Source organism: Echinococcus granulosus (assembly GCF_000524195.1).
Source record: "Echinococcus granulosus chromosome Unknown EG_S00026, whole genome shotgun sequence".
Classification (NCBI taxonomy): domain Eukaryota; kingdom Metazoa; phylum Platyhelminthes; class Cestoda; order Cyclophyllidea; family Taeniidae; genus Echinococcus; species Echinococcus granulosus.
The window spans coordinates 420,019-446,927 of record NW_020170406.1 but is presented as its reverse complement, the minus strand read 5'-3'; the positions used below and the strand labels follow the sequence as shown (position 1 = coordinate 446,927).

Below are 26,909 nucleotides of genomic sequence, written 5' to 3'. Positions count from 1 at the left end.
GCCATCGATGAAAAATTAGGGAAACTGAGTCAATTGATCTTTACGGCAGCGAAAAAACTCGGCTATCATCTGTTAATTCAAAATAATACTATTTTAGTAAACATTCAGTCGGGAGAATGGAACTTTGATGTAAAAACAAGGATGATTTATAACAACAATCAATGTTATTTTGAAAAATTTTAGCGCCCAGAAACTATACGCTTAAAGCGAAGTTGAAGAAATTTTGCGAAAAATATACCAATCTGAGAAACAACCAATACGTATATCGCAATTAAATCCTTGTTAATTAACCGCGAATTGTTGCGTAAAATAAATCTATGGAAAGAAGAGTATCTAAGAAAAAATAATAAATGACTTTAAAGAAGTTCCAAATCAACTCCCACATTTTCGGCTCATGCGCATGCAAAGTAGAAGCATTATGCTAACTACAAAGTACGTCCCCAAACGCAAGATTTGTTCATATAAAATGTTAAATAAATCAGCTAAAACTGAGCAAATTTATCCAAAAAACTATTTGTCACAAATTGTGTCCCAAGATTCGAAAAAAAAACGATAACACTTTTAAGACACAAAATTGAAACCTTATGACTACTGAGTCATGGGCCAGTAAAGCTGGTATTTTTGGAAGTGAGAAGAATCCAAATATTTTCACAGTTGCAGCAGAAGAAAACTGTTGACACTTAATGAGACATCACGCAAAAGCAGCGCAGCTAACGGTCATAGGCGGGGCTAAAATTTGTCCCAACTTGAGGCTGCTCACAGCCATTCAACACGAGTTCATTAAGGGAAAGGTGGGAAAAGTCTCCCCGTTTAACATCGACCCAAATGAAAAAGTGAATAGGGATTTTAACATAGTAAAAAGGTGAAGTGAGGACGACTGCATTTTAAAAAGCAGGTGTTTTAGCACACCCTCAATTCCTCACTTTAGGGCGATAAGAACCCCACCAAATATATAATATTTTAGTTTCGTGTGCTCCATTTCAATAAAAATTCATTTTTGTCAAGTTTGGGCAAGAACTGCTGGATGGTAATAGAATTTTGAGAAGGAAGATCCATATTCCATTACAAGCAGCAACTATTTGGGGGCGGTTAAAACTCCTGACGTTAACGCGAGTGGAAAACAAACAGTAGTTTACAATTACCTATCAATGCCAAAAGGTAAAAATGGAACCCAATCAGTTCAGCATATCATACTCAAACTGGGTGGAGCATGCTTCAAAATGCTCCTTATTTTTTACTCCTTCCATCTTATGCCACTTAAGTGATTATAAAACACTAAAAAATAATTCGAACTAGACCGCAAAAGTTGCCAAATATTCTTGGCTTTGTCAATTACCAAATGCTGACAAATCACCTGCATTCTCACAACTTCCCGAACTTCACTGCTATTCTTATCTGATCTACAACAGCCGAAAAGCGCCGGTACCATCAATCATTGGAGGATAATATTTGTGAACCTCCCATCCAAGAAATGGGAAGATGGTGAAACTATTCTGTCCTCGTTTCCTAAATCTTTTACTGGTTATATTTTTAGGCAATCACTCAATCTCATCTCTTTCAGAAAAGCAGTTAATGAAGCTTTACAGTTCAATTGAACAAAGCTTCCACATTATGTAGCTTACGCTGTTACCTACCATCAGTCCATGTCTGCTCAATTTCCCATCAAAAAATACCGCTCCAAACATGTTTAAATTGTTCCCAGTTCAAAACACCAACTTTTAAAGGTACAGAAAAAGTCGGTAGTAGCTTACGCTGCCGCCTACTGGAAGACGATGCTTGTGGGATGTCATGTTGGAATCTGGTTCCACCGGGATATGTGCTGGAAGCCCCTACGCATTCGGGACAATCGGGATCGCGGTAGTAGACAAAGGGCTCACAATCAACCACTCCTCCATCCGGCTGATAATTATCCATTGGAGAAGTCCATAGGTATCGAGAACCTATCTGAGGGTTCCAGCATGATTTACTGGAGCGATTTACTCCGGTTGTGTCACCATTTTGAAGGCGATTGTGACGTACTCGACGGCTTCTTCTGTCTCGACGTTCACCCGAACCTGCTTTTGGTGCGAAGAATAGAGGCAGTGGATCAAATAAAGTAGCATACTGCAACTGCCTCATGGTCACTACTTTTGACGACGATATACAGGCAACGGATGGGAAAAACAGGGTTTGGATTGTGTTTTGTATCACTATTATTTAATAAACAGGAGATATAGCCACTGACCAAAGAACAGATGTCTGAACTACCGACAAAAGTTCCCTTTGTTTGCATTGATATCAAAGACGGCTTAGAGACAATATCAACGCGGAGAGCGTTTTTTTTTCATATATTTTTTTGAGGTTTTAATGGACTTCATTGTCAAGTCGTGTAGTTTTTGATATATGTATAAGCACAGTAACGACTTTTTTCACCACAGCTCATCGTTGATGCTCTTAATCCCAGGTCCGATAACTGGAATCGCTTATTTTCAGTAGTAGAAACTAACTTTCTTACACTAACGAATAATGCATTTGTTTTTTATTAACTGCCAACTGTCCATCAAAAAATTATTAGTTTACCTCATAAGACGCCTACATCCAACTGGTCTCACGACGTTACTTATTTCTAGGAAAATAAGGACAGCTTTTTACTTAAAATTTGGAGAAAATTGTACCTATAAGATTATTGCAGACCAAAATATTCTTTTAAAGAAGGATGCTATGACCGTTTACGTCAAAAAAATAAGAATAGTTGAGACGACTCGTCAGAGATTGATCATTCCATGCTTACTGGCCTGGGGGAGAAGGGCTAAACATATATCAATTCCCTTACCCGATGAGTGAATTTAAAACTAGTTCGGTTTTATCAGAACACGGGAAATCAAATGTGGTTCTGGGACGACCTCACTTCAAACAAGCATTAATAATTAACCTTTCCTCAGTGAATATTTCTTATAAAAGCCTGTGTGTGCATTTAACTTACCCTAGAACATTTGAGGTTCCAGTGAAGAAGACCTAACCCTAATCATCCTTTTTTATGCGGATAATATTGTCACCGATACGTTTATTGGTTGGTTGCTATCCAACTTGCCTGGATAAGGCGGAGATTCCAAAAACGCTTACCATGATACTTAACACGAAGTTAAACTAAAGAAGTGCAAGGGCATTTTCTTAACCAGATGCTTCGGTTTTGATCAAGCAACAAAAAAGATTGCCACGATAAATTTCACCTGTCTTTAAACGTCATTGGAACGATTAATGGGGCGAATAAAGATATGCAAAGTTCGCCTGTGCCAGACTGAGCTTTAACAAGTCACCATGTGAACTTAATAGTGGAAATAACTAGACATACAATGCTTTTCATTAAGATATACCACGATCCAGGATTTAAGCTAGTGGTTTGTTTTGTTTTAAGAAGTATGGGTAGAACTTGCGAAGCACTTGGTTTATCGCATCAGGTAGCCAAAAAAGCTGGTGGAGTTTGCCCTACAGCTAGCTGTGGCAACTAGTAGGGATCCCACCATACTCGTCTCAGGTAGAACTCTCCTACAATAAGACACTGGTCAAAACTGGTGGATGTATTTCGGGTTTCCCTGTTTTAAAAACAGAATTGAACTTGATTTCGAAGTTGCGAAGGCTCTCCAAAACACTGACAGCATTTATAGGGAGTGCATTAGCAAACTATGCTGTCTCGAAATGGTTCAAATGAATGACTTAATTCTAATGGTGAATCAGCGTAGGCAAATAAAACTGAGATCAGAACTACAGTAGCTAAGACACTTTTGTCTTGGACTCTGGAGACGAAACGTTTAATAAAAGCAGAATTTACAGTCAGCTTGCATCTTGTTGAAAAATAACAGATTATCATGATGATTCTAGCACCAGCTTATCCACCACCTTTATATGTTTATTTCTTCATAAATCGCCTTCCAACCTGATTAATTATAATTTATCAGCAAGAAAGGAAACGCTTAGAATGATTTATTTAGTTACCTTTTTGCAGATTTCATAATCAACATTTTGTAAACTGTGTTCTTACACCAATATGGTATCAGTAACCAAATCTGTAGTTAAGGTTCTGTTACTGAAAGCTTCGTTTCAAAACTACTTTTAACACACTAAAAATTGAACAAATTTACCCCTACAAAATAGCATTTTTGTTCTATTTATAGAATCTTAGGACACGCAAACCCTATTGTAAGTTTGTTGGAGTTAATAAACTGCGTTTGAATTCTGGTACAACTTGCTCCCTCGCAAATAGATGAACGGCCAGAACTGAAAAAGGTTATTCCGATGCGGAAAAATATTTTTTTTTCCGTAACATTAAAAATTTATTGTAGGGCAAATAGAAGTATAAGAATAAGGAGGATTTATTTATCCTGGACAGCTAATAGAAAGACAAATGATTTACAACTCACGTATTTGATCCCTTCGTGAGTGTAACATTGGGTCATTGTTCTAAAAAAATACGAGGATAAAATTTGAGTCAGATTTTAAAATTCGACTTCAAACCAGAGGTCAAATCTGCACTGAGTATACGGTACAACTGTGTAATTGATACGCAGCGCTTATATGACAAGGAAATGGATACCTTTGAGCACTTGGCAGATGTGAGCAAGAAGTTGCGTTGATGTCCGAAACCCCCTTTTCCCGCATGAAGCTTTTTTTCAAGTAAATTTCATGTTACAAATTTACTTTTAACAGACCAGGAAGCTTAGTTTTTTTTCTACCGTCATATGAACGCCTCTTTAAATATTTCCTACGCATTCAAAATTTTAAAATTCAAAATTTAATAGAAAAGTGCGATTCTTGAATTCTGAGCGATATCTTCTGTGACTTTTCCATATTAACTAGAAATTCAAATTAAAACGTTCCCCATTGGCGTCAGACATACAAAACATGCACTTGCCATCAGTTTTTGACAGCCGTCTGTATCAACTACTATAGTGAATGGATTAGTTAAGACTAACTTGTTAATCGTATTGTTCTGAGAACTTCTGTGTTCTTCATTTGTGATCAAGAGTTTGGTTTTTGCCGGGGAACTTTGTTCATAGATATTAGCTGCAATATCCAAATGGTTTCTTTCTGCCTCCATGTACCACATTTCAACTGATAGACAAATAAGGGATTTGTGTAAAACATCGAGAGTTTGTTGCGTATAATTCCAACTACTCTGGTTATTTTCAAAACACAAATTTAGAAAATGTGATTATAATATGAGCCCGGGCTAATGGGTCATTGAAAAGAGATCAGTCAAATCCCCACTTAAAAATGGCAAAGGACTGAGCCGGAACAAATGCAGGAGTTTGTCATGATGTAATTTCAAACCACGAAGCTATGCTTTTGATTTAAACTAGATTAATAAATAAAGCCCCTTATTCTTATTGTCATCTCTCCTTTCCCATGCGACTCGACGCTATCAAATTATATTAAGTTTAAAAATAACTTGCAGAAATATTCTAATTTATTTATTACTTGTGGTCGCATCAGTAGAAGCAGAACTATAGCCAAATGCACTAAAAGGCATCTTTTTACCGGCTTTTTGCGGATTGTTTTCGAACGGCTGCAGAAAAGAATCATTTATACTCCTCATCATTTAATTTTCTATTAAAGGTGTTCCTAGGAAAATCGAAAATTCGCCAAGAAAGTTAACAGCTTCTTGCTCCTTCAAGTGTCGTCGATTGGGCTATTAGCCTCTTGTAGAATAAAACCACGGTGAGGTATACGTCTATGCAGTCCTTAAAAAGGATAAAACAAATTTTGAAAATGGTTGACGAAACCCAAATTGCCTGGCAAATGTTCAAAAACTCAATTCTTCAAGCAATATCAACTGAGAGTCAAACATCCGATAAGCCCAGGAATCTGATTTGTCGGAGATGTCTTGGTTTCAAATGCGTTCTGTGCCATCCAGGCACATGTTATCAATAGCCTTTAGCATCACTCCCTTGCAAGGGCGAAGTTAATATGAAATTCACTTAACAAAAAATCCGGCTATGATATTAATAATGCCGGTAGTGATTAGTTTCCGTCACCCAGACTGTTATTGTTTTACTGAGAGCTAAGAAAAGCAAAAAGTTGTCCCATTACATGATTTCAGCCTAAACAAAAAGTATAAGAATATTTCTGATTGAAGGCGAAAGGGACTGAAAACAGTAAAAATCTCGCAATTTCGTTTCATGTTGAAACAGTTACGCGCCTAAAGGTGGGGGGTGGGGGGGGGGGGGAAACAAATGAACAAAACACAGCGCCCGAGTGGAGTTTAAAAACCACTGTCAAGCTAGTCTCTCAAACAGAGTTCCATTGGTTGGAAAGTTTTCTAACTGGGCAGTTATTCGTAGCCAGCACTTTCGGAAAATATGTTGGGCCTTAAATACAGATTAATGAACGTCAGGCAACTTAGGAGAACTGCGAGGATGGAACGCCAGTTTCGATCAAGTAATCACCTTTTTGTTGGCTCCGTTAACCTCAACATCCTTAATACGGAGAGATGGCGGATGAATGTGAGTGTAAATTAGAATTTCACGGTGAAGAGCAGCAAACAATTGTCAATGATGTGACGCAAAGAAGGTATGGTTGCTAAAACATTACATTAAATTTAAAGTAGCAGTCAAAGTTGAGAATGAGTATGATGAATATCATAACAGAAGGCGATTTTATTGAACATGCTAACTTGAAGACTTAGTGTTAACCCTTCCAGAAAACAGCAAGCAGCTAAACAAATAGCAAATGTTTCTACATAGAGGAATAACCCCTGAAGAATCCCTTGCAATTAAACGAGTTTAACACTACGTATTTCGCCATAAAACACTTCCAGAATTCACAACAGTACGGATTTGATAGCATTTACTTCCGAGATAAAAACGTGGAATAAAGACATGTGAAAATGAAAGTCAGCCATTTTTAGTTCCTTACTTCTAATTAAGTTAGTTGATAGATTCCAAAGGTAGCACAGACAAAAGTGCATTGTTGGGCGATCTAGAGGTCACTTTTCTGCCCTTACTCTGTCAAAATTGTGCAACGAGAGATCTATTCTAACTACCCTTTCCAATTTAGGAAGCCGCGCTTTGGCTACTTACACTCCAAAACCGATCAAGGTTTGGCGGTGCTAGGAAAATTGTATTTTCTATACACGAATCAAACATACTTTCTGGAATACTACGCTTAGTTTTTAAACTAAGAGAGAACTTAATTAAAACCACCTACAATTAAATTTAAGTAATTATTATTTGCAGTGCGGTTTTGACTTGACTAATTTTTGGAAGGATTTTACCGCGGCCTGATTAGCCACTGTACCTATACCGCCTCATTACATATGGGTATGCATAGAAGTCAACCTAATTTAAGTGCTGCGTATTAACACGAGCTAAAATTAAACAAGTTCAACAAATATTACTTTCTTACATAAAATCCTGCATATCCATCAATTTGTCCAATGTCGCCGTTCCTGTTAGCGTTTGGGATTCGAGACGCAGTTGGAACGCCTGCGACAAATCACGGGAAAAGAGTGAAAAATTAACACTAAGCAGACATTTGTTATTCGGCCGAAATTTCACAATACACCGATATCTGTGATTAGAAGGAAAGAATGCGCCTCCTCAGAAAATAGGCAGTCATAATAACGTAGAGAAAATGTTGGTCAAAATTGGGAGTTATTTGATTCCAAGAACTTTCATGTTAAACGACCGAAATTAAAGAAGTGCACCTTTGTCGAATGTCAGCCAGACGTCGAGAAAAAGGAAGTTTTTTGTTGGTCCCTGAGTTCCGACAATTTTGCCATTCCTCAATTTCACTTCTGCACCCAAAGCTACCCAGGTGGGATGGCGAGACTTGAAGAAAAGCAAAGAAAACATAGTGGATATTCAAGATGGGTGGAAAGAATAAGTGGTACTAGAAGTCGTACGTACTTCGGCCTGACGTAAAAATGGATAACCACATATCCTGCTTACTAACCTTAACACATTGGATCAGATTAGGCAGTTTGGGGGAAATTCCACGACAGTCACCACTCACCGCTGCAGCACCCTGTCGAACCTTCTTAATAGGAACGTAGAAAGCTCCGATGGTTTGGCGGCGAAGAAATCCCTTAAGCTGAACCTCTAGAAGTACACCCCCATCCACACTGTCGAGTTCACTATGAAGAAATGGTTAAAGTATAACCTGGCAATCCATGATAAGTTCATTCCAAATGACCTCAAAATTTACGCCCGATAAAACCAGGTCTCAACGGGTTTTTTGGATTATTACCCCGTTGTATTTACTTCGTTATGGAGTCCCACTAGATAAATCAGGTCCTAGATCTAAGTTAAATTTACAGAGAAGTTAGAAGGGAGATCATTAAGCATAGGCATAATTTACAAAAATATTTTCAAGGGGAGATGCACACCATTGTAAACGATTTTCTGCATTTCAGTAGTCTAAAGTACTATTGTTGCAAAGTCCCAACATTAATCATACGCTCTGGTTTACACTTCCAGTTAGAGCAAAGGTGATGTCCTCGACGACTATTTATTATGCACAAATATTTAATTTGTGCATCCTTATAGCAATACGCATAAATGTGTCACGAAGTAGAACCACTACTGTAGGAGCAAGCGCAAATAAAGTAGACGGTGGTTCACATAGGAACCTTTGCTTAAAATTCACAAAATGAAACTCGTTCCCCGCATTTTAAAGGTTATTACCATAGCTACCTAGCTTTTATGAGTGTCATACTTCAATTAATTTAGTTACGTTCGCGAACGCTGCCACTATCCAAAATAGAGGTGTTTCAAAAAAAGCATTCTTTAGTTCAAAAAAAATTATAGAGGAAATAAAGTCATACTACGAAAACTCCTCGTTCCATATGGGGTTGCAGCCCGTTAGCGTTCGCGTAAAAGATTTCGCCCCATTGACGTCCAGTGCCACAAGTACAGCGACAGAACTGCTAAATCCCTGCAGCCGCGCTTCTTTGACTGATAAGCAAAAAGCTATTATTAAAACATTTGCAAAAAGATTATTAAACGACTGGAATTCTTAAAAATGACACCAAGCACGAGAACTCAGAAACAGAAATTAGGGAATAATTAAATTTGGTGACTAATTACATGACCCCAAATGCAACAGCCACATTGCCCAAAAAATATACCAAACAGCCTCTGCTTACTTTCTTAAGTATCACGAGACATAAAACGTTCCATAAAATTTTGATAATCGCCGGTAACACTCGAGAATCTCTAAATTCGGCCCAAATTTTAAGCATAAATAGTTAACTATGAACAAGTGACACCGATTTGATTATCCAAACTAAGTGCCACTAGAACATATGAGAAACTATCAGGATTAGTTCGTTAACGAAGTAAATCAACATAAACATTAGGGAAAATACGCGATTACCTACTAGAGTGAAAAAATCGGGAATACTCGTGGTTAAGAAAGTGCACAAAATTATTTTACGCTTATCAACAAAACATCATTCATGCAATCCCACCTTCAATGCATAAAATGGGCATTTTTGGCATGAAGACGCAACACACTCATCTCGAGCGTATGCTACAGGTCTAATCAAGCTCCCTCAAAAGGCATTGCATTAATAACAATCAAGATAAAACAAACAAAGTAAGGTCAAACAAATATGAAGTTCGTTAACGAAAAATAAAGCAAATACCCCGTTTTACATGGCTTTTTGCAAAAGATTCTCTAAATTTTAATAGACTATTAATTGTAAAAGTGGTTGTCACAAAAGTTTGTAAATTCCACCTATTATTAAGCAGTGAAGGTAACAGGGAAATCTGTAAGTACACATGTGCAAAGCATAACCTTTTTAATGCTTTGCTGCCTACAATTTGTGCATGTTTTGTTAGAAGATTTTATCCTATTACGGGCTCCAAAGTTCACACTGCGTTTCTCTATATGCTTACTGCCGAACTGTTGACCGAGCTGAGATTCTGGATAGTAGCACTGTAACACTATGGTGTTTTTTTCCTTGGTATTGCTGAGGCGCCACTTTTTAACCTTTAAATTTGTCTGCTTGTACCTCGCTGGGTGGGCTGGCCGTCGGACCATGCCAATATATATTCTGCCCGGGTATTGTGTATTCCTTTGCCTTTAGGGAAGTCTCGGGACGCTACAAACACAATATTTAATATTACCGCACCAGCTGCTACTATGCTTCAGACAGCGTATCGAACGACCGGAAGGCTAAAAAGTATTACCAAAAGACTATGCAGGGAACTTATGATGTCAGCTGTTGAGACCACAAAGTACACTTTGCAGTAGCTGGACACCTTGTGTAATTGTATGACTAACTGCCTTACCACCTCAGTCTCTAAAGGTTGCAATTCCATTCAGCTGCATTGCGTCTCTGCTGTACACATCACATTGGTCAACTGCTACTTTAGGTAAGACTTACAGTAGGTAATTCGTTGGTTGTTCATTTAATAATCGGTTTCGGCAAAGGGCTACTTTATCTAGGGAATTATACTGTAGCGTCCCGAGACTACCTGAAGACGAAAGAATACAGAATATATATTCAGCGCAGAGAAGGTGTCTGGGCTATTGGCATGGCTCGAAAGGCCGGCCCATCCAGCGAGGTACAGGAGGGCTAATTCAAGGAACAAAAGTGGTGCTTCACCAATACCGAGGGACAAACCACTGTCGTATTACACTAAAAAGGCCTTTGCAACATAACATAAATAAGCTTAGTAATTATTAACCTAAAATTGAATAATGACAAATCTAATTTGTACAAGCTACCTAGTTGACCACTATCCAATCATGCAACTACGCCTTAATAAAAAGGCCTAATTAGGTATTCCAAACTCTGATATTCAAATTCAATTTCCTAAACTTATTGCCAAATTTTATTCAAATGTCTGATATCATCTCTCATCCATTTTTAAAGATGTTTTTAACTATCTCCGACGTTTTTATCCTAGCCTTTACTGCTGGAATAGTTGGAGCTGATATTTTATCTCTGTTTTTTAATCTTGTGGCATTTTGCACTGGTTGGACAACCCACCAAGGGCGATCTTGTCTATATGTGGTGTTTGTCACTGGAACAGATTTCTACGGGCAAGGTGGTTTTTACATATATCACTAAATTTTTTCAAATGCACACTTTTAACATTTTTCGTTTTTGGACTGATCCATGAGGGGTTCAACAACTCATATAACTTGAAGTGGTATTCACAATACATGCGTTGATAATTCTCCTTGATGATTATTTGAATTTGTTGTGACTTTTCTGTTAATGTATTTGTTGGATTATATCATCGTTAGTGCAAAACCTCCTGACTTTCTTTCAATCTGTGGGCACTAAATGCCACTCTCAGGTTCGGGTCCTATGCATCCTTCCGGATCGGGACCTATTATGAGAAAGTCCATTTTCTGGTCTTCCATCTCATCATTTATCTTCTTTATCACATGTTTTGCGCATAATACTGAGAGGCCCTAAAAGTAACATGAGCAAGTTAGCAAACCAGTGTCATTTTACGCAAACTGTTTTTTCCTTATAGGCGTTTCTGTGGATGGATACAAACTCTTCTTTAGTTATGTCCAGGTCAACTTACCGTCATTAAGACCTTTTCATAAGTAATGAATTACACATTTGCTATAAGAAGCCTTTGTATATGTTATTTGTTTATACATGGGTTGTAACATTCCTGATTGTGTATGACTGTAATATTGGAATTATATGATAAGTTCGTTGAAAAAAATGCACTTGGTCACCATGAGTTCGAAGCTGTCTGCTATAAAGAAGTGATGTTTTAGTAAAAGGCGGTGAAGGTTTCCCACTGCACAATGTTAATCGCCCTGTAGTAATTGAATAAGCGTTTTTAGCATGTTTGATGTGCGTGGCCGTACTTAGGTAGGAAGTTAATATCTTTCGACAAAGACATCGCAAATGAGCTATGGATCAATAGCTCTTGCGCTATACCTTCTCCTACTCGCAATTCGCCCCCATCATGTCTTTTTTGATTCGAGGGTAGATCATCAATTGGCCAGTCGTTAGTCGCTACATTCCTTACGCTTTTACCAAAAAATTTCATCGAGTGAGTTGAATTTTCAAATACAGTGCTCCACCCTTTTCTGACTCTTATTGCTGCACAGTAACGAATTTCGAGGGTAGCTTACATCTCACTTGTATGCTTTAGATCAAAGTCTTTTTTTTGAATTCTACTATGATTCTTCCAAATTCGTAACCTTAACTGAGTCTGTGTGCACAACTGATACGTATTTTGGTCTCGGATATTTATCTAGTTATCACTACTCTCAAGCCATGCTTCCTTCCCGCTCCAGATTTCCCCGGTGAAATCATCGAATATGCTTCCTTAAAAAACGAGAGAAAAGTTATGGAACCACAAGCGAAAGCTCCATCATTGTCTCTGGATGCCTATGCTTCCAGCGCAGCCTCTGTCGCCAGTGTTCCTGCACAGGCTGTCTTCGTCCCAACTAAACTCCCACCAAGACCCACTTCAAGTCCCTCTACTCTCCTGCCTCCTACTTTTACGTACTCTTCCAATGTGGTTGTCGAATCGCCAATCCCTGAAGGACAAGCATTTCCTCGCGCGGAACCTGCCGAAACTATGGCTGTGCAGACCCCCATGGAAAGTGAAACCAATATGAATGAAACCTCTCCCATTCCAATGGATGATAGCGCTATGACGCAGCTGTTAGCCTCGATAGAACCCATTGGTCCACCAGTTGTGGAACCAATGGAATGTCAGTCGCAGCAACAACAGAAGATGGGAGAGAAAGGGGTAGAGGAGGAGGTTGAAGATGAGGAGAAAAGAGAGGAAGTAGAGACGGATCAAAAGGAGCTAAATTTGGATGAAAGTGTGAGCGCCTCTAAAGAGCTTGATACTACCAAATCAATTCCTCAGCCTTCTCTTCCTTCTCCACCATCTATGACGACCACTGCTGCAGCTGATATCGATGTTTCAGTAGCAACAGTAGAAAACTCAAAAGTGGTAACAGATGAGGTTGCTGATACTGCTACTCACCTTCCTCTATCACCACCGAAGTCGAAATCGAAACCCGTTGTCCAGATTGTGCGCAAACGAAGGCATATCTTGTCGACGCTGCAAATGATGCGAAGCTACGCGGACACACTACAGCCAGTAGATTGTGTGATTCTCGTGGAGCGTTGTGCTCCTTTCTCCAGGAACACTCGTTTCATGAAGTACTTTAAAACAGAATTTTTGTCCAAAATCCTCAGGTGGGTCATAGCTAACACCTATTGGTGCTCCCTTATCTGTTGTTAGTTTTTGCTTTTCACTATCTTATATTGCACATTATTGCCTTAAAATACAAGCTCTCTTTAAAAGGACTTTATTTTGTGGAGCCTTTTCATACTTAAAACTGGGTTTAAATGCCTTGGAATATAATTGAGTATCATATTCTGCTGTATTGGGACGTAGTATTCAATTAAAAGGCTCCGTTTTTTAATTTCAGTGATTTAAATGGTGGGCCTCCTGTGGATATGAATTTTGGAAGAGATGTAAGGCATTTGCTTTTTATAACTACTTTATGGCTATTAAAACTTCTTTGGGCCACGTATGATGATATTTGTACTATATATCTCTTAAACCGTGTTTTAACGGATTAAGAAACCCCGATTATGTTGTTTGCTTCTGGAAATAATAATCAAAATCATATTTCTAGAATTGGGTGTTGGATTTTACCACTTATATGCATTAATTTTTAGGAAAAATTCTCCTATTTGCCTAAGTATCGCTGTAAATATGTTATAACTCAAGGTTTTTTCCATATTGCTCTATCCTCGTTGAATTCTTCTTGGTTCGTAGCATCATAACGCCGAGGGTACACTTGAAGACAATAAAATAACCATGTTGGGGATGGGCTTTGTTACTGACATACAGAAGGGTTGGTACTTTGGGCGATTGTGGGTCTTTAGCATTGAGTAAAGTTAGGGGGGAGCGCTTGACACAATAGCAGAAATAGGTACCATATTTCCCTTCCTCAATTGTCTATGTGCACCGCATTGACCCTTAATTTGAAAGCTTTGAATTATTTTTTCCTCCAGCAATTATTTTTGCTTAAAGCTCAAGAATAACCTACAAATCTGTTGGTGTGAGTCTGTTTCACGTAGATTACCGGGTATAAAAGTTTGTATAGCCAGTAGAAGTTCATAACTAGTCGTTTTAAACAACTTCTAATCGTTTTTTGTGAAGTATGAAAATGGTTCATAGATCTAAATTGTGTCTTTTTTGAAGTCTGTGCACTCGTTGATTCCGACTAAAGTGGATGTAAATGCCGCTATGACACGGAAGCATGTAAGAGCGTGTCTTTCTAGTCATACACTTCCCTCTACTCACTCCACACCTTCGATTGGCGCAATCCGGAGCCTCCTACCACACTGGTCAGCGACACCGCTATCATCAAGAGCATCTTTACCGCTCTTGACACCCTGCAATCCTCCGGAGTCCCACCCGTCGCTCGAGGAGACGAGGGTATTCCCATAGTGCCACTGTTACGCGTAGCCCTCAGTCTTTTTGATAACCTTGAAACACATCGTCGTCGCGCCCTGGGTCTACGTTTACGACGCCGTCACCTTATTCTTCTCCTGCGTTCGCCCTGCGCCACTCTTGAACCCCTTAAGGCCGAGGCGGCTATCCTATCGGGTGAGGCGGTGGTAGAGAGTTCTGCCACTGCGATAGAGACAGCGGAGTGTTCAGAGACTACTGCTGCTGGCGAACCAATGGATGTGGAGGGAGCGGCAGTGGACAGCAGCACAATGCGGAAGGGTGTTTTGGCACAGCTGCGTGAGCTCCGTGTGGCGGTAAGTGTCTTCTCGCCCTGTGAGGACAAGAATCTGCGACGCCTGGCGCAAATGTGCAATATGCTGCCGCCAGATATTCGGCGGGACTCCGAGTGGCCTACGGTCATCTTCTCGCGTGAGTTAAATTAGAGTTTTACCTCCCTATCTTGAATGCTTTGTAAATAGGTGAAACACATTTGAATCAACGATAGCGAATACTTAATGCTTAGTGTTCATTAATACACTGGGCCTAGTCACTTAGCTTTCGAGTGGTGCTGGTTGAGTAACGAAAAGTGATTGCTTCATTCCTATTCATTTTAACATGTTCAGCTCATTTGCACTTGGAAATGAAATTTCATTAAACCGCAAACCTTTAGAAAACTACTTTTATTTCACTTTTAACTCGAGTCAGAAAACTACCTGAATATTTCTTTTCGTAATCGTCGTTATTTTACTCAGCCAATTCTTCAAAATGGCTTCAGTAAGTCAGGCAAGAAGTATTTCTCAAAGAATGGCACTTAGGTTCAAGAATTGCGATAGTCTGATCATCCCTATCGGCTGATTGAATTTTAGTCAATGAGGCGTTCTAAGAAGCCGCTAAAGAAATTAGTATGGCCATTTATTGTCGCCCCTTTCAGGTGAGATATCCCAGGCTTCGCTGGCCCAGCGCCATTCTAGTGGTCCCACAGCTTCCCGACGATCCGCGGCACCACCGTCACCACAGCAACAGCAACGTCCCCAGCAAACACCGCCACAACCCACCTCTGCCTTAGGGAGCGCCGAACCCTCGCCCTGTCATCCCTTGCAAACTCAAAATCAACAACCTCAACAGCAACAGGTGCCATCGTTGCTGCCGCAACAACAGCAGCCATCAATGGTGCGTCATGTGGTCGGAGGTCCTGGTGACTGCTCTGCTCCTTCGCCTCACCAGACGAGAATGGTGAGATAACCTTTTGATGTTTTAGCCTCTGCCAGCTGAATAAATAGGGAGCTTAGTGCCAGATTCGCTATTTGATGTTGTAGTTATTTCCCACCGACTGATCTCAGCCCAGTGAATGCGTACGATCCATGCTTTGGTGTGGTTTTTAAAGCGTTTTGTAATACCGCGGATTTTATGAGTCACCTTGTGGAATAATTACCGAAAGCTTTAAAAAAAGTTATGTAAGTTCTCCTCGTATTTCCGAAGACATGTGCTGAAATCGAGGTATAGCAGAAACGTATAAATTCATGGAAATCTATGCGTAAATTATTGAGGGTCTGTTATGACCATTTAAAGTAAATTATCATTCAAGAGACCGTGTACGCTTAGGTTTTTTTGGCTACCTTCAAAATCATAGTAAAACTAACTGCCGTGATTTGGCGTTTAGCATAATCGGCACTATTCAATTCAGCGTATACAATAATCACTCCTTCGACTTCCTTTGGAGTTGATTTTTACACTATTCTAATCCAGGAAGGTGGATACATGAGGGGCAACAGTGTCTTTTGTCAGTGGTCTTTTAGACTTTTAATCAAATAAGGTGGCGACAGAATTCAACAGAATCTTTTTTCTCCGCTTCAGCCGGTTCCTTATCCGCCAGGCAGCAATCCAATAGTATCTGGAAGTGGTCAATCGCACACCGCCTTCTCAGGTCCGAATTCCATTGAGCCTGCACAGAGCCATCACCTGCATCAGAGTCTGCAGAGGTCTCTTGGCAGTAGAAGTGGACTTACCGGACCCAGCAGTGTGCCCGATGCCTTGAGCAGCACGTACCAGGTCTCACCCATGGCCGCTCAAGGCTATGGTCTCGCACCACCGCTCTCTGTTGAAAGCCAGGTGCCCCGAGCTTCACACCAACCAATCCCATCGCAGCAACCACAGCAGGCACCACCACCACAACAGCAGTACTATTCACCGGTGGCTCCAACGCCTTATGATGTAAGGTTTTAACGGTTATTTAAGAGCCTTCAAGTAGCCTCATTATGGTATACTGGCTTGCTACTGAATGTCAATTCAATTCATCTGTGCTTACGGTTGAATTGCTTCATTTTCACTATATTTCAATGCTGGCTAGACATATCATTTGGTCGTGATATAATTGCGTCTTTGTTTGTACTTTTTAGGGTGAGAGCACCTTATCAGGCCTCTCGCCGGCAATGGCCTCCGACCCATATCTTCGGGTTAGCTATCCACCCAATCCGAGTCCCATGTGCTCTAGCGCAAATATGAGTATTAATCCCAACATCTCTGCTACAACTGACTCACAGTCTGCCATCGGGTTACAGAACTCTTCCGAGCCTCTAAACTCAGATCATCACCATCAGCAGAAGGCGAAACAGCGGCCGACATCGCAGCAACAGCAACCCGTTCTGTCGACCTACGCGATTCCCGGCACTCCACACTCCGCAGAACCAACTAACGTGCAGTATCACCAACGCCAGCATCCCTCACCCTATCAGGCACCACAGCAGTCACCAATGGCAACCAATCCTGTACCTGTGTCGACGGTGGTGAGTGGGCAGTATCATCCTCCGTCCACACTGGCGTATCCCATACCAGAAATGAGTCGGTAAGTTAGCATTTGTTGGATGTGTGATTGAGTTCTTAATTCTACTTCTTGGTGTAGAAGTACTTTGATTAAGGGTTGGAAAGCTCGGTTATTCAAACATTGATGTGTTCTCCGTTGAATCGCTAAATTTTCTTTTTATCTATCAATGTGCGGTCATGGAATGGTTTCATTAGTTTTATTCAAGAAATTAAAGGCTTTATAAAGAAGGCAATAATTTGGGACCTCAGTATTGAGAGATGGGAATTGCTCAGTAATAACCGTGCCCTCCACGATTTTGGGTTTTCGCACCGGGGTTCGTTATCCGGGCGGGTCAGAAGTACCTTTGTTTTTTTTCACTCGATGAATCATTTTACCCTTATTCAAATGTGAGAAAATACTGCTAAGGGAGGAATTTGGGGTATTTTTAACAGGTATTTCTATGAGTATGGAAGAGATCTCGCTAAAGAATGCTCCGAATGTTCAAAGATATCATCCCAGGTTATTAAAGTGAAGGAGAAGCTTACGTACTACCTAAACTTCTAAAAACCACTAATAATCTGCTTTATAGCATTTAATCCAATTACGAATCCTACAAGGTTGTGTTCAGTGGAACTCATGGGTAGAAATCCTAAAGAGGTAAAAGGTAAAATCAAGAATTCGTTTAGCCATACCAACTGTAAAAGAAGGTTATTGTTTTATTCAGAATTAAAATTACTGCTTCACGATGAGTGAATAATACGAATAAGTTCTTTTCAAATGATCACAATACGAGACATGATAGATAAAGTCCATCCGCCAAATGGAAAAGAGGTTTTCACGATTTTCCATTTTCATGAGAAAATTTTTACTCGCCTCCCATTACTGATGACTGGACGATGTTTTGTAAAGAGCGTTTTTTAGTTACTTAAAAGTAAAAATATTTAATAAAACTGACGACGAAGTGGCTGCTTTTTACTGTATTACCGTTCCATTGTCACCCAGCTATCTGATTTTTAATTCTTTACAACAAGAAGAGAGATGGGTCGTTCATAATTTAGTACTGTGAGCAGTGGTTTTAATTAGTTGAGGATCGGTTCCGCTGTATTGCTGGTCATCATGAAGGAAGTCTTCACGGTTTTGATGGTCCTTTTGCAGATTTAACTTTTTACGATAAATTCAATCTCTCTTGTGTTTTGGAGCATTATTCAGTCAGCAAAATCAATCTTGTTGATTCCCCAATGCCAAAGTCACTCCTTAATAGATTTGAATGTTTACCGGTTGAATGGCATGGGCAAAGCCTACACCATTAACGTATTGGCAGAATCGCTAGAAAATTTAGAAGTCATGACAAGGTCTAATAAGTGAGGTATTTCGTATTTATTTTTCAAGCTACCAAAACACGGGCTCTCCACTGAACGCAATGCGCCCGTCTGCCCCGACAGTCCCACCCGGTCGGGTTATGGGAGAAGAGCGGACGCTCCTCTGGGAGGGCCAATTGAATGTGCGCGGTCAGATGCTCGCCTACGTGCAGATCTTCTTTGAAGTCCCAGCTCCGTAGGTTTCTCTTCTGACAGCTTGCACTTAGGCAAGGGAGAGGTGGTCTACTATTTTGACAATCAGGGTTTTATTACATTGGCAGTGGCAAATTATTTTTAAAAGTACAGGGAGTGGTAAAATTATTGCTATGCGTGTTGAACATATTGAACAAAATTTAACTTGCATGACGGTTTAAGTAAGGAGCTACTTGCAAGGTTCATTTTAACTGAATAGTTTAAAAGCATCCAGTTCTATGTCAAGTAGCTCAGGAATGCTTATCCAACTCGGAAATTGAAATATTATTCATTTGCCTTCAAAGTGACAAAAGCGAGCAACCGAGCTTAATATCCCTTTTGATTAATTATGGGAAGGCAAACTACACTGACTGACTTAGCAGGAATTACACAATTTTTTTGACGCTTCAATACGAGGTTAACACGCCAAGAACTGTTTTTATTGACGTTTAACGTAAGTGATGCAACAATCGGTTTACACTCACATCAACTGCAAAGTAGCGGAAGCTGATCACACAGGCTCTCTCAACGTGCATTAGCAGATAATAGTAAGCCTCGTAAACTATCAATTAAAGTCCTCATTTCCTTCGTCCTGTAAAAAGACATCATATCCCTCAGATTGCCTGCTGACTGGTGAGGAGAAATGGGACACTTGACACATGATATTTCATCTTTAGAAGATTATGGCTGGTATCTTATACTTATCATCATTGAAGTATTTAGTTCTTAGGCAACTAGCACTGACTATGTTATGTAAAGCACAGAAAAAAACTTACTAATGGTGTTAGACTGTAATATAGGTCGCAATCTTATATATCTGCAAACGTTGGCGCTTCTTGCCGTGAAGGCCAGCAGCTGAAGCCTTTTGCCTAGCTGGTATGCTTATGAACCAATAGCAACCTTATTCGGGATAATGTATTTCTATCTTCACACGTGGACATAAAAGTACAATTAATCGTTTATTGCACTTCCTTACTGGTTTTTGCTAGCCCTGGAACCAATACGTTGCGTGTAATTTCTTTATATTTTAGCGCCTTGATTCCTCTTTGAAGTTGTATCAGGTCATACTCATAAAGAAGGAAGGTTCATTATTAGCGTGGAGAAGGGTTGGTAGGCTGCATGCATGATCAGAGAGTCATGCCACCGCGTAAGGGTACAACACAGGAGGCTGAAGGGTCCGTGTAGTTAAATATTACAATAAAGCAAGCACCTTTTATATTCGAGCTTTTTTGGGCCTATTTAAGTTCCTCTTCAAAGATTCGGTTTCAACTCAATCACTTTAAAAGGTTTCTGCATAGAATTGTCTCATGATCACAAAGGGACACTGCGACTCGTTGTTTCTTACTTATTTCTCCTCCTAGTCTTTTGCTCCATAAAGCCTCGATTTCATTTCCGACCTTTTGGCGGCTGCAAATGGAGTTCCTGTTAGATATTACAATGACATGGTTTCTTTTTTCCCTTTCGTCAGCCGAATAACCTTTCCGTGGCAGAAGAGTTCATGCCTAATGCTGCAACTGGAACAGGTTGATCGTGACAGCCAAATGGGACAGATTCTGAGCCACCGTATGTCCTCCTACCTTTTGCCCACAAAACTTTCAATTGCTTTCAAGGTAGGCGCTATTCTTAAGTTCGAAATGTCCGAATTTTTTAAGTATAGAGTTTACTTTCATCTTCATTACCACTTTTACTTGGTTATCGTTAAGACGCATAGCTATTTATGTTTTAGACATGTTTCGATCTGCAGATATATTTTAAATAGTACTTCTGCAGTAATTGTTTTTTGCGTATACAGTACATAGCCGATGGTGGTTAGACAATTTCCATTCTTATAGGTGATTTTAGTCTTGAATATGACCAAGCCCATTGTGAGAGACCTCAGCTGAATTAAAATGCGTGGTTAAAACTTTACCATCTCAAACCGGACAATTATTGGCTAAATATTTCAAAGTATCCTGGAGAATTATCAATCATATCCCGTAGCAATCGTCACGTCTTATGTTAGAAATTTCCACTCTACCTCATCAAGTTCTGAGAAGCATCTTTATCCGGACATATTCACAACTCAAATAAAAAAGGCTGAACTCCCATTCGCGTGTATAAATCAGTTACATTGTTTAGAGTTTGAGATAAGAAAGAACCAAATTAATTCATATTTAGTGGTAGATTGCCGCTTTCTCCTTGTTCCTTTCAGAACCCCGAAAGTCAGATTGCCTTGCAGAATCGTCTGCTCAGTCCTACACCCACGTCTTTTACTATGGGCATAGTACCACCTTTGGCCAGTTTTAACGGTTCAATTGCTCCAGGTGTTATTTCTTTCATCTGCCTACTCTGCACTGATGATGGGCACGTTATAGGTGGGCTACCTCACTGTGTTTTCATTTTTATCCACTTACATTAGGATTGATATTAATGTGAGTAGAAGAAGGACGGCAAATGGCTCTATGCAATCACTTACAAATTATTGTCTGAAATTAGCTCATTTGAGGAGCACTGATTTATACCCTATGTGGTGTTTGCATCTGCTAATAATTGAAATTCTGAATGAGTTACCCAACTTTCTGGCATTTAATTTTACTAGCATGATATAAAGCTAATGCAGTGATTGTTTATTGGTTAGTCTTTCACATCCTGTCAAAAGGTCGAGTTTTTGTTCTATTGTCTCCTTTTTAATATGTGTCCTCTTTGAGAGACAACCTCCGTCAGCAATTTTTTGCCTTATAAATCCTAGATGATCAATTTATAGGGCCTTATCGAAGATAGCGGGAAAATTTAACTCATCCACTATATTTAACGAGAGAACAAAAGAGTTAGCCTTGCTCGTAAAGACGAAATTGCATCACAACCCTTTCCATTTTAACTGCTTACTTGTTTCCATGGTCGCACTCGATGTAGGTGGTTGGCGTTGAATTCGTCTTCCATACCAAAACGTATTTTGTCCTCACTATTATATTTCACGCACTTTTTGAGACCCTGAAAAGTCTGTATTGTGTGCTTGTAGGGTCATCGTGGGGTCTCTGTTGTATCTTGGATCCTTCTTTCTTGATTTATAAACAAGTTTGGTTTTGCCAAAGAAGTAGTTTCCGAGTGGCTAGAGCAGTATTAACAGACGTCTTGGGATATCATTTCTGTACTTTCCACTTCCTGTAATTCAAACATTTTAGGCGCTTTGGAATGTCCCTCAGGAAGTTCTTCATTTTCTCAAAAATTGGTTTCCGAAACCACAATTGTATTTCAAAATCCTGCAGCGGGCCTGCATCATCTTAAACAAGTCACAGTGCTTTTGCCATTACTTTTATGGTTTTAGCTTGCCAATGTCACTTATCCCCTGCAAACTTACAAACCTTTCGCGCTTTGAGCCAGTTGTGCGTCGGGTTCACGGAAGTCAGCCTCATTGTGTTTTAGGCTTAGAGTTCGAGGAATCGCTCAGAAAGTACCATTTTTCAATTTACCTCTCTTTGGCTATTCAACAGTTTTCGCCAACACAGCCTTCAACGGCTATTGTTTCAGTGGTTGATTGACGTTTAGTGGCGAGTGCCTTGCGAACACCTCTTTCTGTGTGTTATACACTTGAATTTTGGTATCACGACGAAAACGAGAATTTGTTAGTCATCGTCTAAGAAGCAACTATAATCTACAGTGATTTTTTTAAGTTCAATCTCTTTTATGGCGATAGGCCTAATGCCAAAGGATTCGGAGACATTCCGTGGTGACATACTCCTTCGTCAATTGCATCGATGCCAGAGAGTCGTATCGGAGAGGCAACAGCAGCAGTATGATGCTGGCTTATTAGAGCTACAGCCACAACAGCACCAGCAACAGCCTTCACCGGCCTACAGCACCAGCACACCCTCTCTGCCCAACACACCCAGTAAGATGGTGCGCCCATCTACTGCGGTAAGTGTAAATAACTAAGCATTTCATCCTGTAATTCGATTCGCAATTTTTCTATTTCAAATACCACTTGTTTCCGCACTATGGGGTCAGAATGTATGAGGGATTAGTCATTGAGATGGAAGGCTTGATGTTTACTTTGTAATCCTCAAAGTGACACTTCTTCAGCTTCGGTATGCAGTTCCGCTAGCGTTTTCGTTATACATACTTGTGCTTCTCTTGCAACTGTGATACGGAAGCAGCTTAAGTTTGATTTTTGTGAATTTCTTGATTCACTAATTGTTTTCCTGCTTCACTATTTTCAATGATTTTTTATGGTCGGTCAATGTGCAAACAATCGGTAATACCGTTCCCAGTCAGTTTACCATTTACTGCGATGCTTGGTAAAGGCTTGACAAAACAAATGCTTCACCTTTCGAGACTCACAAGTTTTACTGGCAATGCGGAAGAATAGTAGTGAGATTGATGAAGGTGGAAAGCAGGATCGGCATAAGCGTGTATTGTATTATTTTTCGCCGTGGCTTTGGTGTATAGAAAGGTAAACGCTGCTTCGGTTTGATAGCAGCGGTAATATGAAAATTTGTACATTCAGGTTCCCCTTCATACGGTAAGTATGCCCACGTAATTTTCTGTTCCAAAAGTTCACCCACGGCAAAGAGCTCCTTAAAACGCTTTACTTGTTAAAATAATCATTGAAGTCTAAATTCCCAATAATTACTTTTTCTCACCCTAATCACCTCCACTTCTGTCTATTCAATTTTCATTTAAGACTCTGTTCCTTTTTCTTACTTGAAAATATGGTTGTCTAAGTTTAATGCTAAGAAAAGGTGATGGTCATCACCCTCTTCGCGTCTCCTCATTAGTAGGTCTTGAGATACGGGATATGAGTTGGTCTGTAGAAATAGGACTTGCGTTCAATTATTTTACTATTGCTGGCTGTATCTGAAAACTAAACTTCTCTTGCACAATCTGTTTCTCGAGTTACAACCAGCTGTATCGAGTACGCAGATGTCATTCACTTTTAGCAGGTGAGCAATCCATAGTGCACAATGCCGTCTGCAATTCACCCAACACGCGCAAATTCTAGTCCTCTGGGTATGCAGCAGTGTCTTTGAAGTGTGGAGTGGGCAGTGTGCCGATTGTTTGGGGACAGCCGGTGACATGCCCGTTCTCTTAACGAATGTTGTAGTACGAAAGCCATTTCTCGGCAAATGACCATTTTAAGGGGACACCTGTGAAATAAGAGAATACAATGACAGTCTGCGAGGCTTATCTTCATCTGGTAGTGCACGTGGATGGGATCTGTGTGCTCAGCTTCCACCACTTTCCAGTTGTTGTAAGCGTGAAACAATCCTTCTACTATTCACTTCACAGATCTCCACAATTGGTTGCAAGAGGTCATTTTAGCAAACCTTATGGTAAACCTCTATTTTTTGGTTATCTTATTTATCAAACTGATTACTTGATTATTTGTTTGACTTTGGAAATTCGGTGTTATAGTCAATTCAATTGAAGTTAAATTTTTAGTGAAATTTTAGTCTCCTGTGCTAAGGATTTGTGCAACTGTACTTTGCGCATTCTTTTTGCTGAAAAATAATATGGAAAGATGAGAATTAACTACTATTTAGGGGTAAATAGGATTACTTTTGACATGGGTTTAATCTCAGTCTTATTTTTATTGAAAGTAGAAAGGTGATAAGTTACTGGAGACTCATGCCTCTAGGTAGTTTGAAACTAGGGTGGTTTTTTCCAAAAACCAACTAAATGGTAAGAAATAGGATTACAACATTATTGAGGAGTGTTGTTGTTGATCTCTTAAGCTTCAGTTCTTTCGCCTACTTCCAATGAACTTGTAACCTCTATACCATGCTCAATTGAAAGACTTGAGTTAGTAATTTTAAATCCCCCAAAAGCCTTCATTTTACAATCAGTCAGTAACAAAATAGAATAAACTTCTTGCTAATTTAATGCTTTACAAATCTCTTCATAGCGCTGACATGCCAAAAATAAACTTGCCTATTCTAATTGAAATGTGTTTATGGTGTTATTGTCTCACAGACACCTTCGCCGGTGGTTGGTCGAAGCAGTGGTGGCAGTGGCAGTGGCGGCGGTAATTTAGCATCACGAGTCGGGGGAGGTGTAATGAGTGAGGAGAACGAAATGGTCCAACAGCAACAGCAGCAGTTTATGACCACGTACCACCAGATGCCCCCACAGCAACAACAGAAGATGCAGCAGCAGCAACCACAGATGCCTCGACAACCTCCATGGCAGGATCAAAGACAGACTGGAACGCCAAGCGATTTGATTCAGCAACAGCAGCCGAGACCCTACCAGCCCTATCAACATCCCCCTCAGCAACAGATGATGATGTCACCTGGTCCAAGTGGTCAGGTTGGTTGACATCAAATTTGCGGTGTCCGATTTAGAACTTAAAGCGGGCAGACAATATAATTGTTCAAGCAATGTATCAAAGCTGTCGCCTGCAACTGTTTAGGTCTTTTGTCGAGAACTTGTTTATCTGTCGGTAGGGCCGGCAGTAAGCAGTGGAATCTTAGCAACACTTGTTTTACAATCTTGGGGGCTGGAGGGGGAGTGTTCAAACGCCCTTCAGTTAGTGCTAAGTAAAAGAGGATGGATACTTTTTCAAGTTTTGAACATGTTTTTAGCTTGAGCAGCGTAGTCTAAGCTTCATTACTATCCCGCTTTATCTCTCTCTACACTTGGTTGGTAGTTTACTACGGATTGGTTGTTATCGCCTCATTTTTCATCCAAAAATCTGTCAAAAAGTAGTTTTGAAAATAAAATTTTTGCTCCTTGCTTTGCTGAAGTGGGGTTGTTTGATGAAAGATTTATGATTGATCCTAGTCTTCATCATTGATTAAATTACCTTTATCCAATTTCGACAATGGCAAGATTGGATAGATGGGTTATTTTCTTCTTCGTCTCCAGTCGCAGCAACAGCAACAACATCTCTATCAGCCTCAAGGAGTGCCCATGGCTCAGTCCGCTTACATGCAACAAAAAATCCCGGGTATCATGTCCCAACAACAACAGCAGCAACAACACCTCCAACGTCCACAGGCCTACCCTGGTCTCGTCACCCCAAGACAGCAGCTACGAGACGCCTCGGGCCGCTTTCAGAGTAGTAGTTCCGCTGCCGCTGCCGCCGCTGCTGCGGCAGCAACTGCCTCTGGGGGCCAGGACTATCACACCCCACCCCTCCCACCTTCTTACGCACCCACCCCCGGGGCGCAGATTTACGATTTGCCACAGCAGTACGCCGGAATGGGTCCGACGCCTCGTATGCCCGCCTATGCCCGCCCTCCGCCCGCCATGCGGCCTGGTTTCCCCCGGATGAACTCCGCTGCAGCTGCTGCTGCCGCTTATGCAGCGCGCGCGCCCGTCGGTAGGGCCATTCCAAGGGGCATGGGGATGCGGGGAATCGCCCAGCCTCATCTCGTGATGCCACCAGGGCCTGGCGAGGGAATGATTTACGAGAATCCGATGGATCAACAACAACAGGGCGTATTCGAGTCCAATGTTGTAGTGACCCCGTCTACCCCACATAACCAACCGCCGATGTTTTGATTAACTATTCCTTTTTTTCTTAAGGGAGTGTGTGTATAGATGTTGATTTTATATCCAAGTCTTGGTCATCCCCGGTCTGTATATGTGATTAAAGCATTTGCCAAGTGGTATATTGAAATAAATGTGGCTTTTTGTGGAAGAAATAGTTGGCTTTATCCTTATTCCACCACCGCTTCAGTGACTTGAAATGAAGGATTTTTTGCACATTTCCCAGCAATCCGCCGGGATAAAAAGGACCCCAAATTTGGCAACAAAATGATTTCACTCATCTTGTTCATTTGATAAAAGCAATCCCCTCAATAAATAGTTCGGAAGTACGTCACAGCCGGAGCGTAAAACTAGCCGGGCTTTTTAAAGGTTGTATTTTCAGATTGATTTACTCAATTACCCCGATGCCATGTCGCCTAAGACAAGTCATCGGTGGGAAAGTCAAGTGATTAAGCAGTGTAAGGCGGGTGAATTCTTTAATGTGCATTTCCACCACTCATGATTTGAGATAGACTCAAACTCAAATAAACAGATCTACTCGAATCAAACAATTGCAGAGACAAGACGCATAAAGGTGACTTAATTTACTTACGCAATATCAGAGATAATAAAAACAATCTTCACCAACACACATAGAGACTCAAT

The 26,909-nt window shown here is 40.3% G+C and overlaps 2 protein-coding genes across 2 annotated transcripts; one reads left to right on the top strand and one right to left on the bottom strand. All coding sequences in view use genetic code 11, as the record gives it.

The window, feature by feature from the left end:
• Positions 1-5,555: 5,555 nt before the first annotated feature.
• Positions 5,556-9,476, bottom strand: EGR_04290 (Phorbol ester/diacylglycerol-binding protein unc-13; the record flags this gene model as incomplete). The annotated part of the gene is made up of 5 exons (XM_024493539.1): positions 5,556-5,598; positions 7,381-7,460; positions 7,930-8,110; positions 8,801-8,930; positions 9,446-9,476. The coding sequence occupies 5 exons, from the start codon at positions 9,474-9,476 to the stop codon at positions 5,556-5,558; spliced, it is 465 nt and encodes a 154-aa protein (XP_024352047.1).
• A 2,832-nt stretch (positions 9,477-12,308) lies between these two features.
• On the top strand, positions 12,309-15,161 carry EGR_04289 (hypothetical protein; the record flags this gene model as incomplete). Its single annotated transcript, XM_024493538.1, has 3 exons — positions 12,309-13,174; positions 13,411-13,512; positions 15,068-15,161. The coding sequence occupies 3 exons, from the start codon at positions 12,309-12,311 to the stop codon at positions 15,159-15,161; spliced, it is 1,062 nt and encodes a 353-aa protein (XP_024352046.1).
• Positions 15,162-26,909: the final 11,748 nt, after the last annotated feature.